The sequence below is a fragment of the Heterocephalus glaber genome, unplaced genomic scaffold (genome assembly GCF_053883595.1).
Source record: "Heterocephalus glaber isolate CG9 unplaced genomic scaffold, H.glaber_assembly_v1.0 deba00001543, whole genome shotgun sequence".
NCBI classification, from domain to species: domain Eukaryota; kingdom Metazoa; phylum Chordata; class Mammalia; order Rodentia; family Bathyergidae; genus Heterocephalus; species Heterocephalus glaber.
Window position 1 is genome coordinate 4473321 of NW_028258336.1, and position 15119 is coordinate 4488439.

Sequence of the window (15119 nt, forward strand, 5' to 3'; positions counted from 1 at the left end):
GAATTTCTGGCTCAAATGGATGTACATTACTCATTAAGACATATTGTCAAAGTGTTCTCTAAAAAGATTGGATGAAGATATATATTCCCACTAACAGTGTATAAGAATGCCATTTCCTTGAACTGAACAACACTGATATTACTAGTTTGTCTTATTTATTATATGGGTTAAAAAACCTGATATGTGATTGTGTTTTTGTGTTTCTTAGATTGTCGATGGGATTGAACATTTAAAAATTACGTTCAGTAGCCATTTATACTACTTCTTTTTCCTCTTCATGGTCTGTCCCATTTTTCTATGGAAGTATTCATTTTATTATTTGTTCTTATCAACTCAATGTGTATTAATCATATCTTTATTTATGTTCCAAATACTTTTCCTAGTTTGTCATGTCTTCCATATTATTTATGATGTTTTGATTTATTTTTACTGGTAAATTTTTAAAAAATTATTTAGGAAAACTATAAAACTTCTGTTTCTTTCATTGGTATAGTGTTTAGAAGATTTCACCCACTCCGAGATTGTGCTTTCAAAATTACTTTTATTTTAATGTAAACTTTAATGTATCTGAAATATATTTGCCTGACTTGAGGAAGGAATTTATATTTTCAAGTATTGTTTTCCCAGTATCAATAGTAAAATTTAAAGTTTTTTAAATCAGAAAGTATCTTTTCAAATAATGAAATGTTTCAAATGTCTTTAGTTATATTGAAAGCAGTTGTAAGTAGAGTATGGATAAACAGAACACACTTAGCTATGTCACTGTATAAAGAAAATGACACAAAAGGAGTATTGGCAGAAATAAAATAGCAGTGTTTATTTGGAACACTTTGAAGGGCCAACAGAGGTCTAACTAGAAAAAATTAGTGTGTCACACAGCATTTTTTTTAATAAGGAAGAGTATAGTAGTGAAGGTGGTGAATTGACTATGAGTGAAAATAATGGAAGCCATGGCACAGGATTAAAATGATTAGAAAAAAAGAAAGGGAGGAGTTGCTATTAAAGGATATGACTGATAGTATCTTGTGTCACCTCAATAAGAAAAGGAGGCAATGCTGAGTTAGAATCCAAAGACAAAGACTAACAGTTGAGTTTTTACCATGCTGTTTTAATAGCAACAATATTTCTACATATGGCTTAATGTGAAGAATCTTAAAATACTAAATATTATTCCTGTATGATATTGAGGTTTGTAAATTTGTGAAAGTCAGAGCAGTAAAACCAATATGGCCATTGATTTTTTTTTTTAATTTAGGAAAATGTTGTCTGTAGAATATTTAGGACATAGAGAATTCTGCTCAATATTAGTTTCACTTTCCAGTTTGCTGAGGAATAAAGAATTTCTTATTTACCATCTTTTTGTTTTGAAAATCTGTCTAAAAAGTATTTTAAAACCTAGGCAAGGTCTGGGGATTTAGCTCAGTGGTTCTGCCATGTGCCTCACAAGGGCAAGGTCCCAAGTTTGACCCCTGGTACAAAAAAAAAAAAAAAAAACCTAGGCAAATTTTAGTAAATTTGTAAGTAGACAATAGGTTGTATAATTGAATCTCTCATTGATTAAAGATGTTATTGCCAAATTCTAAAATTTAAAAATTTTTTTGCTATGTTGTGTTTATTAAAAGGGTTGATGATTAGATCCTTAACTCTAGAACAAAGACTGGGAAATCAGTCCCCTCCCCATCTGTCTTTGCACTCTATCACTCTAGCATTCATATATATTCTCTCTCTCTCTTTCTCTGTCACTCTCTCCCCCCTCTCTCCCCCTCCCTCTCTGTTTCTTTTCCCATTTCTCTCTCCCTCTCCACTCCTCTCTCTTAATCTGAATATTTAATATCAATTTAATTTTATATATTCTGCCATTTCCTTTAAATTGCAAAGCAGTAATAATCAACATTGGAAAAAATTTTGTATAGTGTCTCTCATATTCCCTCCTCCAGGTATTATTATTGTTAGTATCGTAAGAGACTGAGAATGCAGAGATTTTACAGGCTTTGGCAAGTCAGTCTTATTTTTGACATACATGAATGTAATTATTAGCATCTAATGGATTTGAAGGCACTTTTGAGGATGAAGACAGTCTGATCACTGAATGTTGGAAAGAGCTCAGAAAAATACAAACAAACATACATACATACATACATACAGTCCTAGGATTGTTCAAGCTGTAAAGATCTAGCCATTGACATTCCCATAGAGAATGTGCTTATACGTTTACCATTGTGTTTAAAAGAGAAGAAAACAAAAAGACATACTACTAGGGAGACTGCATCACAGGGTCAAATAAGTGGAGAAGGAAGATGAAGGGAACAGTATGTTTTAACTATACAGGATAATACAAAGACAGAGACAAGCAGATGTAATGATAAAATCGTAAAAGTGGGGTGAAATTTAATACTTCAGAGAGACATGGGAAGGGATAATGTGATACACAAGAAAGATACAAGGTGGGCTGAAGGTGAAACCTAAAATTAAAGTCAGAAAGGAAATTAGGAAAATGATTAATATTCTTACTTTCATATATTCCAAGGTGAAGGGTACAGTGATGTATCTAGGCTAAGCTTCTGAGGAGAGATGATTGGCAATAAAAGAAGAGACAAAGAAGAAAAAGACAGAGGTGGCCTGACCCTGTGCTCCAAATAACAGCAACACCTTCTGAATCACTGCTGTTAACTCCGAGCACCTGTGTTTAATTTGAAGGCCTCCATCCCTCATACATTCTGAGACCTAATGAAATCATGACCGGAGGTGGAATGACTGAGCTTTTTGTGGCTGACTTGTACACATTTCTGTTTTATTCTCTAATCTTGGTGATGAAATCACTGTTGCAAATTGAATCAGAGTTTCGCTATGGCCAGCATGCAAGTATTAGTCTCAGTACACATTTTCCTCCTTACCAAAAATGGTACTAACAACTTGGGATCATGTTCATCAGGGGAAAACAAAAAGGAAGCAATATGAAAATCATTTTAAATATCCTTTGGAAAATGCCTTAATAGAAAAAAAATGTTTGTGTCAGATTTTTGAAATTCAGGATTAAATGATCATTCTTTAAATAAATTTTAGATTGAACATCTTTAGATTTTGACAAAAAATATTTTGAATTTTAAAAACTGACCATGATATTTCTAAATGGTGATTTTCCTCTGTAAATAATGGTAATATAAAAAAATAACAAATAAAGGTCATTGTGGCTTTGTTAGTTAAACGCAGGCTCAAATTCAGGAAACTAGTAATCTGACCTCACTAAGTTATTACATTCCATATACAAAACTGGCATAGTAAAGCTATGCTCATGGAGATAGTGAGGAATTTGTTCATAAGCTTTTCATGTTCTTTTCTCTGGATAGTCTCCTGCCTGAGAGCATAAACATGTTCATTGATTATTGTTGCATGACTTGTAATCATGGATTGAAGAAAATATCTTGTGACTTACAGTTCTTATTCAGCAATGTTTAAAAATGAAATTTGGTTTAAATAACAATTGATGGGGGATTGAATCATGGTCCCATCCCTGCTTTTCTCATGATGTTGGAGGATGTTTTCTCATGATGTTGTTTTCTTCTATAAAACAAAGCACAATGCCTGAAACAGAGCAGGGACTCAGCAATATTTATTAAACTAAATACAGTCATATATCAGCCAAGACTGTGGTTGCAAATAATGAAATTTCAACTTGAGCTAGCTTCTATACATAAACTTTATGTAACAAAGACAAGGGAAGTATAAGTAAGGGTAGACCTAGTGTGAAGAATTGTTAGAATCAGTGACTCAAACACTCTCAGAACTCTCTAGCTTTTCTGCATTCGTTCACATCAGCTAATTCTACTTGAGAGCAGTCATGGCCACCAAAAACTCTAGACTCATGTCCTTGTACAGCTTTGTGACCAAAAAGGAAAAGCACCCTTTGCTCCAGTTAAGATATAAAATTTCTAAAGTAGAATTCTCATCGGCCTGAGTTGGATCATTTTCACACCCATTGCACCAATTTCTGCTTCCATTGAAAGTAAGTCCTGCAGAAGTATTACCAACCCCCCCCAAAATTATGTGTATATGAAAGTTCATTGATGATTGCAAGGAAAACGAGTGGTATGCCTATAAATTTGAAATGTATTCATTTTAAGACATTTGAGTTTCTTCCCACATCTGTATAGAAGCTCATTTAAGGAGGAAGGGGTCAAAACAAGGAATTTCTGTCTTCATAGAGCTGGGTTAGGGTTCTACATTTGCTGAAGGTGTATTAAGACTCACATGTTCTCACTATAGATGCTTGGGCCTTCTGTGTCCCTGTAAAGACTAGAAAGGCCTACTGCCCTCAAAATAGTTCATTTCTGGAAATTAGAAAACAAATCTTCAGCTCCTTTAGGATGATTTTAGTGTATAATTCTCAATTATGGCAAAATCAGCCTCAAATAATAATAATATTTATAGTTTCTTGTTTGCCATGTGTGACATTCAGAGGTGTGTGAAAGCCAGCCAGTACTTGTTTGTGGGATTCTAGGATTAGCATGTCTTCTCTTGTTCATATTCAGTATGTCAAATTTGTAGCTTGAAAGTGGTCATAATGAGGTATTCACACTACAAAACTTGGCAAATGCACAAGTCAGAACTTCCTTCTCCCAACTGGAGAGCCAGTTGATAAACTTGTACCAGCACACACTGGAAAATTTAAATATATTATTTAATCCTCATGACAATCCCATGAAATATCTGTTATCCTTACTTTACAAATTAATAAAAAAAAGAGTGCATTGCTATTTGAGAATAGGTTCTGCCTTCTCCAAAGCCCATGTACTGAACTTTAGAAGGCAACATACTAACTGAACTGTTTCTTTAGCAGCTCTTCCATTTTCCATTGGTTCTATCAACCAACATTGAACTGTCATCTTTTCTAGGAAAAGAATGTAGTCCATTCATGTAAATGCTCTCACTGAGCTGCAGATCTCTGGATGCACTGAAGAAATGCTTTTCTGAATCTTCCATTTCCTACTGCAGGTGGTTCATTGGGGATTGGTTGGAGTGCAGCAAGACTTGTGATGGTGGGATGCGCACAAGGGCAGTGCTCTGCATCAGGAAAATTGGACCTTCTGAGGAGGAAACACTGGACTACAATGGTTGTTTAACACACCGACCTATCGAAAAAGAGCCCTGCAACAACCAGTCATGTCCACCTCAGTGGGTGGCTTTGGACTGGTCTGAAGTAAGGAAATCTGAGGCTGTAGGTTTTGAGATGTCTTAATTATCAATACCAAAGCATTTAATATTAAGGACACCTGAGCATGTGAGCATCTTAGCGCTTAACAAGTAAGAACTGCATAATAGTGAATTTGGTTATGTTGTATTTTATTGCTACCTCTTTGGAAGTAAGGGGTTTTTGAGTCAGAAAAGTGAGTGAGAATCTAGTCATCAATTTGATTAAACATAGTCTAAAGTGAATTTGAAATAATACTATAACAGGTACTCCAATTAGATTTTTCATCTTCTTATTATTGAGCATCACAAGCTCAGAATTAGTGATATGTGGTCAAAAGGAGAGTCAAGAACTTTTCTTACCCCGAAACTATTGAAGACCTAGAGTGACATTTTTAGGATCTTAATTGGAAGGCACAATCTTTTTGCATCTTTTATTTCAAGTAATAGCCTAATACATAACTTTTAAGTATGAATTTTTATAAATTCATTATAACTTGTGGAAGATCTTTATTTATTTATTTTAATTGTTTCTCTTTGCACCTAAAGAAAAGACATGGAGCTGAGGGATATAACATACCAAAAAGTCAAATTCGGAATTTACAATGATCCTGACTTACATGATTAATGTGTAGATTTTGGGGACATACATGTGTACAAAGTAGCCTAATATAATCCTAAGGGACTCAGAGAAATAATCTTGTGGAGAGCGGAGTAAGAGGTAATTTTTGACTCCTCAGTATGCATGAGACATATACATACACACACTATATCATTCTCCACATTTCCCAAAGAAGAGCAGACTCCTTCTATAAAGTTGGTTAGCATTTAAAAATATATACCTGGCTAGAGATAATTATTTTAAGTCAGCAAAATAGGATGCATTTCAGACTCTATTCTAATACATCCTGCTAGAAACACTGTAGTACTTGCTTTGGGTATTTCCTGTAGACCTCATAAGTTGGTCAAACACAAAACAAAAAGAAAATTAAATATTGTTCTTTAAGAAAATCTAGAGGTAAGTATTCCTCCTGTAAATCTTACTGCTAGAGTGGCCTTATTTTGCTGAAGGAATAAGGCTAAAGGAGGGACTATGTTTAAGATGCTACATGGAAGTGGAGATTCTGTCTGGTTGTGGTTATCAACAGAATCTTTGGCAGGAATTGGGCGTGTTCTCTCAACTCTCCTGGCCATACTCCAGCTTCAGTAATTATATTCTGCCTACCTAATTTTCATTTGTAGTTTCAATAAAATATAAAGACATTGGTACTATCTAGGCCATGGTTATAGAAAACAGTATAGATTTCATTTCCTAACAATCAGGGCTTTAACTTCTAAATTCATTTGAAAGATGAAATCCACTGAGAAAAAAAATAGACATTCTGCAGCATTATGTTTATTAGTGCCCAGGACTCTTATAGAAATCCATAAATTTTGATTATAATGACACATTTATGATTGCCTGTAACAGTTGTATGATTTCAGGTCAAGCCAGTAAGTATATTGAGTGCTTACTGGGATAGGCACTATGGAGAATATAAAGGAATTTTCAGACTTGAGAAAGCAAGAAATACTCACGAAACAACTAGAGAATAATATGACATTGTTTAATAAATAATGGACTGTGATGTGTAAATGTATAACTAATGTAAAAATTCAGAGCTGAGAAGTCAAGGTAGCTTGAAATGAGATCAGAAATCTTTTTAGTTAATGGGAGTTGAACTGAATGTTGTATAGTAACAGAATTTGAAGAGAATAGTAAAGCTGGGGAAGGTATTCCTAAGAGAAAGAACTGAACAGAAACACAAAGATTGTAAGAATATGCAAGGTGAGAGAAAAGTGCTTGAGAAGAAGTAGAAGTGAGATTGTGTAAAAGTAATAGATAACAGGAAGGCTTGATTATAGAACTCTATGCCATATCATCCTCTGTAAGCAGAAAGTAGAAGAAATTTTTGTTAACCACTAAAATACCAAAACTTCCTTATATACATACTCATTTCACATTGGTCTCCTGACCTACACTTTTCTGTATCATTGTATTTTTGCTTAAAATAGACAACAAAATATAATCATCTTGAGAAATAACTTATATATCTTACTGATATGCTACCATTCCAAATGCCATTTTAAAGTTGTTGTGGTTTTTTTTTTTTTTTCTAGGAATTCAATATCACATAGATTGTACTTACCTGCTCTTAGATTTTTTTCACTGGGGATTGAACCCAGAAACCACTGAGCTGTATCTCTGGGCCTTTTTTTTTTTTTAAAACAAGGTCTCACTAAGTTTCCCAAGCTGATCTCAAACTTGTGATCCTTCTGCCTCAAAACTCCTGAGAAGCTGAGATTATAGGCATTTGCCCTGCTCCAGAATTTTTTTTTTTTCTTTTTGGTACGGGGGATTGAACTCGGGTCTTTGCGCTTGCGTAGGAGGCGGCGAAACCACTGAGCTAAATTCCCGGCCCTAGAATTTTTATCTAAAGTCCTTATGTATCCAGTCTTTAAGGTAACATATTCAAATACCTATAAGAGGCTCGTAGACACTCATGGAGGCTGCCTGAAGAAATACAAAAAATCTGAGGGCACTTTTAATCACCTTTCTGAGGTTAGGGGAAAGAAAGCTTAGGGGAAAGAAGTGGTGCTGGGAAGGTGGAGACACATGTTGGGACTAACATCTCAGATAGCTTTGGTAGCTACTATTATCTCTCCACAGATGACCCTGGAAAACTACTGGGAGGCCAGGTGGTAAGCATAGGTTAAAAAGTGCTGCCATTACTGTTTACTTGAACACCATCTTTACTCCACCAATTTTTGGCCAAGAGCAAAGCAATGAATTTTGCCCAATATAGTCTTTCCTATTTATTTTGTAAAGGGTAGGCTATATTCTCAGACTTCTACTTCCTTACTTTACCAGGCAGCCCACCTCATCTGCATGGGTTAAAAATAAATAAGAATAAGTAGTATTAAATGAAATAAATGTCTGAGTAACTATGGAGAACAAAGCGAAAACAAAGAGCCTGTTCTTCCCAGAGGACTGGAACACCTTCCCCTGATGAAAAGACCAGGTCCCAGCAGAAGAGCAGGTAGTGCTCAATCCCTTTCACTTAACGTTTTGCAAATATTTTACACAATTTTCTTTTGACACACCCATGAAAATTTCCCTCCTTTTTCTGCTCTCGCCTCATTTCTAACTCAGCTGTCTCAACTCAGCTGCTAATCACAGGGTGAGGTTCAGTTGGTGAAAATATGCTGCAGAAGGAGGAATTTACCTTTTGACCTTTCCTTTTCTTTGTGGGCTACTCTTAATTTCCATTGTTGTAAAGCCAGTAACCATTTTCCCGGTCAGTTAAACTCACCCAATGCTTATGGCAGAAGGGGAAAAAGCCAAATTACTGTGGTGGGAAGTGATTCATCAGAAGCCTTCCATGAAATTCATGAAGTCACAGCTTTCCCATTTTCTATAATCTATCATTGATCTTGGGATCATCCATGCTATGTTGGACTTTAGGGTGGTTTTTTCCCCCTCACCTGGCAAGTAGGTCTTGAAAGCATTGTTGCATACTGTGGATGAGTTCCAGGAGTCCTAACCTATTTTTTTGATGTATTAGAATGGTTTCTTTGACTCCCACAGAGTACCCACTGAAAAAGGTCTGTTTCTTATATTTCTCTTAAATGAATGCATTATTAGCATCATACTCAACTGACTATGAGACTTACATTTAGGTATCATTACTTAAGAAGGACTGGAGGTAGGAAGGGCAGGCAAGGACTTCCCTATAAGGGTCTGTGTCTTGTTTGAGAAGACATTTATTACATCACCTGCATACTCTTACATTCTATTTAGGTCCTGTGGCTAAGTAAATTAAATCCACTTCTGCAGTGAGAACTAGATCTAACTTTCTTTTCCTTTTGTGTGGATCTGGAGATTGAACCCACAGCCTTCACACTGAGTTACAGTGCCCAGCCCTTTTTTATTTTGAGGCAGGGTTTCACTAAATTTCACAGGCTGGGCTGAAGCTTGCAATCCTCCTATGTCAGTTTCCCAGAGTGCTGGGATTAAAGAGAGGCACCACTACACCCAGCCCCCCAAATCTTACTACCTGTATTTCTATTCTTTACAAGTGAGCACCAAATTGTTTTCCCTGGTGCGATTTAAAATGTTTTTCTGCAAAATATGTTTTTTTTTTGTTTTCCTAACCATAGAATATTAAGCTAAAACATAAATCTGTCTTATAAAAATGGACTCCTATATCCCACTGAGATGAAAAGAAAAACATGCTCTGATCATATTTTAAATAATTGTAAGATTCTCATTATATGAATAAAAGAGTAAAGAATAGATATTTACCAGTAATAAGGAGAAATAGAAATAATTTTTATTAAAGAATGAATTGTCTACTGAAATAATATCTCCCACCCCACTACTTAATGGTTTATGAGAAAGAATGTGATAGATTTTGATGTTTATAATTATTCTTCAACAAAAAAGCTTTTTACTACTGAGCTAAGTATTTAAATTTCTACTGATTACTAATGGATTCTATTTCCTATTTTAAAAATGTGTAAAAACATGCTCTTTACTTGTATATGGACCAGGGATTATCTCTGGAGAATACCTATTAATCATATATATATAGCCGTGACTATATCTTGCTTTTCTAGAGTTTCTTATTTTTTTATATAGCTAAATAAAACTGAAATTTTCAGATGAACAAGCCCATTTATTAGCTGTCTAACAAGAGGCAATAAATATAGGCTAAAGAAAGCAGAAGGAAAAAGTAAAAGTAAAACAAACTAAGGATGCTCTGCCTGAACATCTATGATGTAAAGTCAGAAGGATTTGCTGGATAGAGTTCTACTTAGAATTAATCTGTTAGAAGTGGCAGTCTTGTGCCTTTACTATTTTTTAGAAGCAGTTTCATGTAGCTTTATAGTCATTCTTAAGAAGTATAATATTTGCACAGACCAGAGTTGAGAGCACAGCTAAAGACGTGTAATATCTGTAGCTAGATCTGTAGGGCTCAAGTCTGGTATAATCATTGAGTAAAAAGAATATGGCAGAAATGTACAGCAGTCCCTTACTTATCCACTGTAACCCCCATTGAATGCCTGAAACCATGGATAGTATTGAACCCTATATATACTATGTCTTTTCCTGCACATTCATACCAGTGATAAAGTTTAATTTACAAATTAAGCACGGGAAGAGATTAACAACAATAATAAAATTGAACAATTATAACAATATACATAATTAAAATTATGTGTGGGCTCAGAATATAGCTCAGTGGAACAGTGTTTGCCTAGCATTCAAGTCATGGGTTTGATCCCCAGCAGTGCAAAAATAAATAAATAAAGTTTGTGAATGTTGTCTTCTCTCTCAAAATACTATTTTTGCTTTTGTTCTTGCAAGCACATGGGTTCTTTGTTCTGGATGCAGAATATATCCTGCCTTTATAATATGACTTGCAGCATTGCTACATGGTACCAGAGTTATTTTGTTCTTCCCTATGTTTATGCCCTGCTGCCTCCTTTGCACTTTTAGGAATATCAATTCTATTGGGCATCTTCTTCCAGGAGAGCCAAGTTTTGTCACAATTGAAGACTTGCTTGAAAGACTTTCTTTTCTCCCTAATCAGCTTCTTCAACTCTGCTAGATATGTGGCAGCAGCTTCTTCAGTGCAGATGCAGCCACTCCAATAAATTTTATATTTTTCAGTCCAAACCTATTCCTAAATCTGTGTAACCATCCTTTACATGCAGTAAATGATGTGGTGTCCTTCATTTCAGAGGATCTCTTGCTGAAGTCTTCATATGGCTCAGTGCCTTTGTAATCAGTTGAAACTTGTTTTCTGCTCATGTCTTTTACCCATAAATTTAATGCCTTTTGCATCTTAACTAAGCACTTAACACACACTGTGACCATAATTTTTGCATTTGAGCTGCAAGAGCAAAACTGTCATAAATTTCTTTTTCCTTCTTCAGTTTCACAAGTAGAAGATTTGGTCAAAGGATTCATTCTTACCATAGATCTTAATAGCCCCAGCATATGATTTTTTTCTGTCCTTAAGTTGAAAACTTTCACCTTTTCAATTAAAGGGAGTGCTTTATAGCTTCTCTTTAGCATATTTGAATTGCCAGCATTACTACTTTTGTACTTTGGGGCCAGTATGAAGTAAAATAAAGGTTAGTTAAACACAAGCATTGTGTTAGGGAGACATCTGATAACCAAGATAGCTACTAAGTGACTGGGGTTAGGGGTGTAGTGTATACAGTGTAGATATGCTGGACAAAGGGATGATTCATGCCCCAGGTGGGACTATGCAGGATTTTATCACATGACACAGAATGGCATGCAATTTAAAACTCATGAATTGTTTACTTCTGGAATTTTCCATTTAATATTTTCAGAGCACAAAAATCACAGAGAGCAAAAGCACAGATAAAGGAGGAGCTACTGTAGTTTTCTGGCTTTCCCTATTTTGAGAATCCAGTTGATTGTCTACTTCTACTGCTATAGGACAGGATTGTCCTTGGCTTATTTAGTAGTGTTTGAGTGTGATTTTATAAAATTATTTCTTGCCTAAGCAGAAGTCATTGTATAATTACCTTTGCTTATGACTGCATATTGTTCTGTAGGAACAAGCTTTACTCAGGTAGGAATCTTCCATTTGGATCTATCTGTGCTTCTGGGTGCTTCAGTTGCATCACCGGTGAAATAGGCATGAAAATAGTCTTCATGGGGTTTCAATGAAGATTATGTTATTACAATCAAAGGGCTTAATTAGTACCTGTGTATTTCTTCTCGTTGTCAATCTTGTGTGTTTAGTTTGTGCTTTGGTTTCCTGGGTGTCCTAAGACAGATGGATGAATTGTTTGTCTGCATTGTCTGTCTCCCTTAATTGTAAGCAGCACTTGCCATAAGCTTTTTGAAAAGATTGCTAGATATTACTACATTCTTAACATAATAGTCAAAGCTTATTTCTACTGGAAAAAGATATTATGATAGGCAAAATAAATGTGCCTCAGCCTTTAATATACTACACATAATTAAAAAATGTGACAAGGGCAAGGAAATGGCACCAGTGCATTTTTTAAGGTAAACTCCCAAGTTAGACATTAATTGTAGCCTCAGAATATAAAAACTAATTCTTCCTATCTCCTTAAAATACAAAGGGGCCTTCTATCCTCTCACATTTCATCTCCATTTATTTTATAATAATCAATTAATTAAGATTTATTATGTATTGTTATGAATTTGTTCCTGCTGGAATGAAAAACAGCCTGTGAATAAAATAATAAGAGATGAACAAATAATGAATAGGTCCTAAAGAATGAGTCAGAAGGCCTAAGATTTAGTTCTGGCTTTACATTTACTGTTTATCCTTCATAAAGTCACTTAAGCTTTCCTCATCTATAATAATTCCCAAAAACCCATATTTAATGAGGTATTTCTTGGTATTTTGTGAACTGTTGGAAGGTAAGGTGGCACGGTTCTTCTTACTCTGATAATATTAGCATTAAGAGAGTGGCAGAAATCCTCTTAACATCAGGCTTAGCTGATGTAGTAGATTTGATGTGAAGTCAAGAGGACTAGACACCCATTGGGCAAACTCAAAAGTCTTGGATCAGAGCTCTTTATTCATTATAAAGAAATTATTGCATGACTTTGTTTCTTGAAAGTATAAATTAGTAGGATTATGAAGATTAAATTAGACAATATACGCAAACTACATAGTATAGGGCCTAACATTCAAGAAACACTTGTGAGAATTAGCATTAGAATAGTTTCACCATTTAGTATCTGTTCAAATTTCTACTTATTATTCTAAGTTTTTTTCCTCATTTAAAAAATAATAATTGGCATCTCACAGGAGTTTTTAAAGGACTCTATAAGTTATAGTACTTAGCACAGCTGTATCCCAGGGGTAAGGTGTGTGTGTGTGTGTGTGTGTGTGTGTGTGTGTATGTGTAAAGATGAATCAGAAGCCAAATACTTTTCAGGAGCATATAGTATGGTAGACATGAGAAGGTGTATAAATAAATAACTATAAAACTGGTCGTTGGTGATTAGGCCCACAAGAATTTCTGTTCTACATCCACCCTTATGGTACTTAACATTAACCTGTATTTCTGTCTCCTAAATAAGACTCTGAGCTCCATGGGGTTAAATTATCTCATTCATTTCTACTTCCCTCAAATCTGGTGTGGTCATCAGTAGATCAGGAAGTGTGTTTTGAATGGAAGTTTCAGATTCAGTGCTTCTAAATGTTGTGGGTAAGGCCCTCACCTGACTAAGAGAAAGTACAGATTTTAAGAAAGGGTCCTGACATGTGGAGGACAATGCTAGAGGACTTCAGCACCATGTCAAATAGGTGACTTATAGAAATGCCTAGAGATGAGATAAATAATAGAATTTGTGACATAGCATCTTTTCCTAAGTATGAAGAACAGATACACCCAATTGTAAAAAATAGTCAGATTTATTATTTGTAACTGAAGGATAAAGAAAGAAGTCTAGTGATTTTCTATCCAATAAACCTTCACCTGTGACCATATATCTTTAACTTCTGCACAATAACAATAGTTGATCTCCACTTAAAACTTGTATCACACAGACAAGTTCCTGTGGTCTACTAATAACATAAAAATTCTTTTTTAGAAGAGTACACCCAACAAGTAGGAAACCAAGGATTCCACATTACAGAACTTAGCAGAATCTTATGACAGCTGAATGAGGCCAAAGATTGGGATGAATAGAGGTATAAACCTATCCCTAATAAAAGAAGAAAATAAGTTAGCCAAGAAAAAGAAACATTGGATTTAGCTTTTAAAGACCTTAGGGAAAAGATAAAACTAAAAATTACTTCTGCTTAAAAATTTTTAAGGCATTTCATGTCTGAAAGATTTTTCCTAGAATTTAGTGTGCATGTATATACTATACATATGCATATTTACTTCAAGAAAGATTTTCCTCCAGTTTTTCTGGCTTTAACTGTTGTTATTTATTAGTATTTGCTTTATTTCCAGTGTACTCCAAAATGTGGTCCAGGATACAAGCATCGGATTGTTCTGTGCAAGAGCAGTGACCTTTCTAAAACATTTCCATCTGCACAATGTCCAGAGGAGAACAAACCTCCTGTCCGCATCCGCTGCAGCTTGGGGCGCTGCCCACCTCCTCGCTGGGTGACAGGAGACTGGGGCCAGGTGAGACATTAGACTGTAGGTTCTTCCTGAAGCTGCACTTTCAGTTACAAATCTGAGGTTCCTAATTTGGTCATTGTGAGGATGTGAGAGATGAGTAACCATTAACACATAGAAATCTAACAGGAAAGAGGGAGGTAGACTTTGTGGAGAGAGGAAGAGAAGTTAAAAGGATTAAGATGTGGTATGCATATGTACCAGTTCTCCACAGTGAATGTATTTTATGATGTATTACAAGCATAGACTAATAAAAAATTTTTCAAGAAATCTAAGTATGAGAATTGATTGAGAAACAGTACAGAATCACAGCAGCCATATGTGGGCACATACACATTTAGCCATATTTCTCCCATGCATATATATATATATATATATATATATATATATATATATATATATATAAAATCCTCTTTTACCTACTTTTTTGGGGGGAAGAGTCTTTGACACAGGGTATTGCTATGTAGTTCAGGCTGGCCTTGAACTCACTATGTATCGATGGCTGGCCTTAAACTCCCAGAAATCCTCTTGCCTCAGCCTCCTGAGTGCTGGGATTACAGGTGTGCACCACCACACCTGGTTTATTGACTCTACTATTTTAATTTAAAATTAAGAGAGATAAAATGAGATGGCTGGAGACTTCAACAAGCCATCAAAAATTTAGATTCTAATTCTAGCTGTCTCAACTAAAGAACAAATCAGTTAACATCAGTGTCTCAATTTTTCCATTTGCA

The 15119-nt window shown here is 35.1% G+C and overlaps 1 protein-coding gene across 4 annotated transcripts in view; it reads left to right on the forward strand.

Annotated features, from left to right (window-relative positions):
- Adamts6 (ADAM metallopeptidase with thrombospondin type 1 motif 6) overlaps window positions 1-15119 on the forward strand; it is a 295156-nt gene that overhangs the window by 262002 nt on the left and 18035 nt on the right. For 3 of the 4 annotated variants that reach the window (XM_087189555.1, XM_087189557.1, XM_087189556.1), the window contains 2 exons: window positions 4993-5197; window positions 14215-14391. In XM_087189555.1, coding sequence (XP_087045681.1) covers window positions 4993-5197; window positions 14215-14391 — 382 coding nt within the window. Of the gene's footprint in view, window positions 1-4992; window positions 5198-14214; window positions 14392-15119 lie in introns of those variants that run through there. The other variant, XR_015442349.1, reaches the window with a different exon arrangement.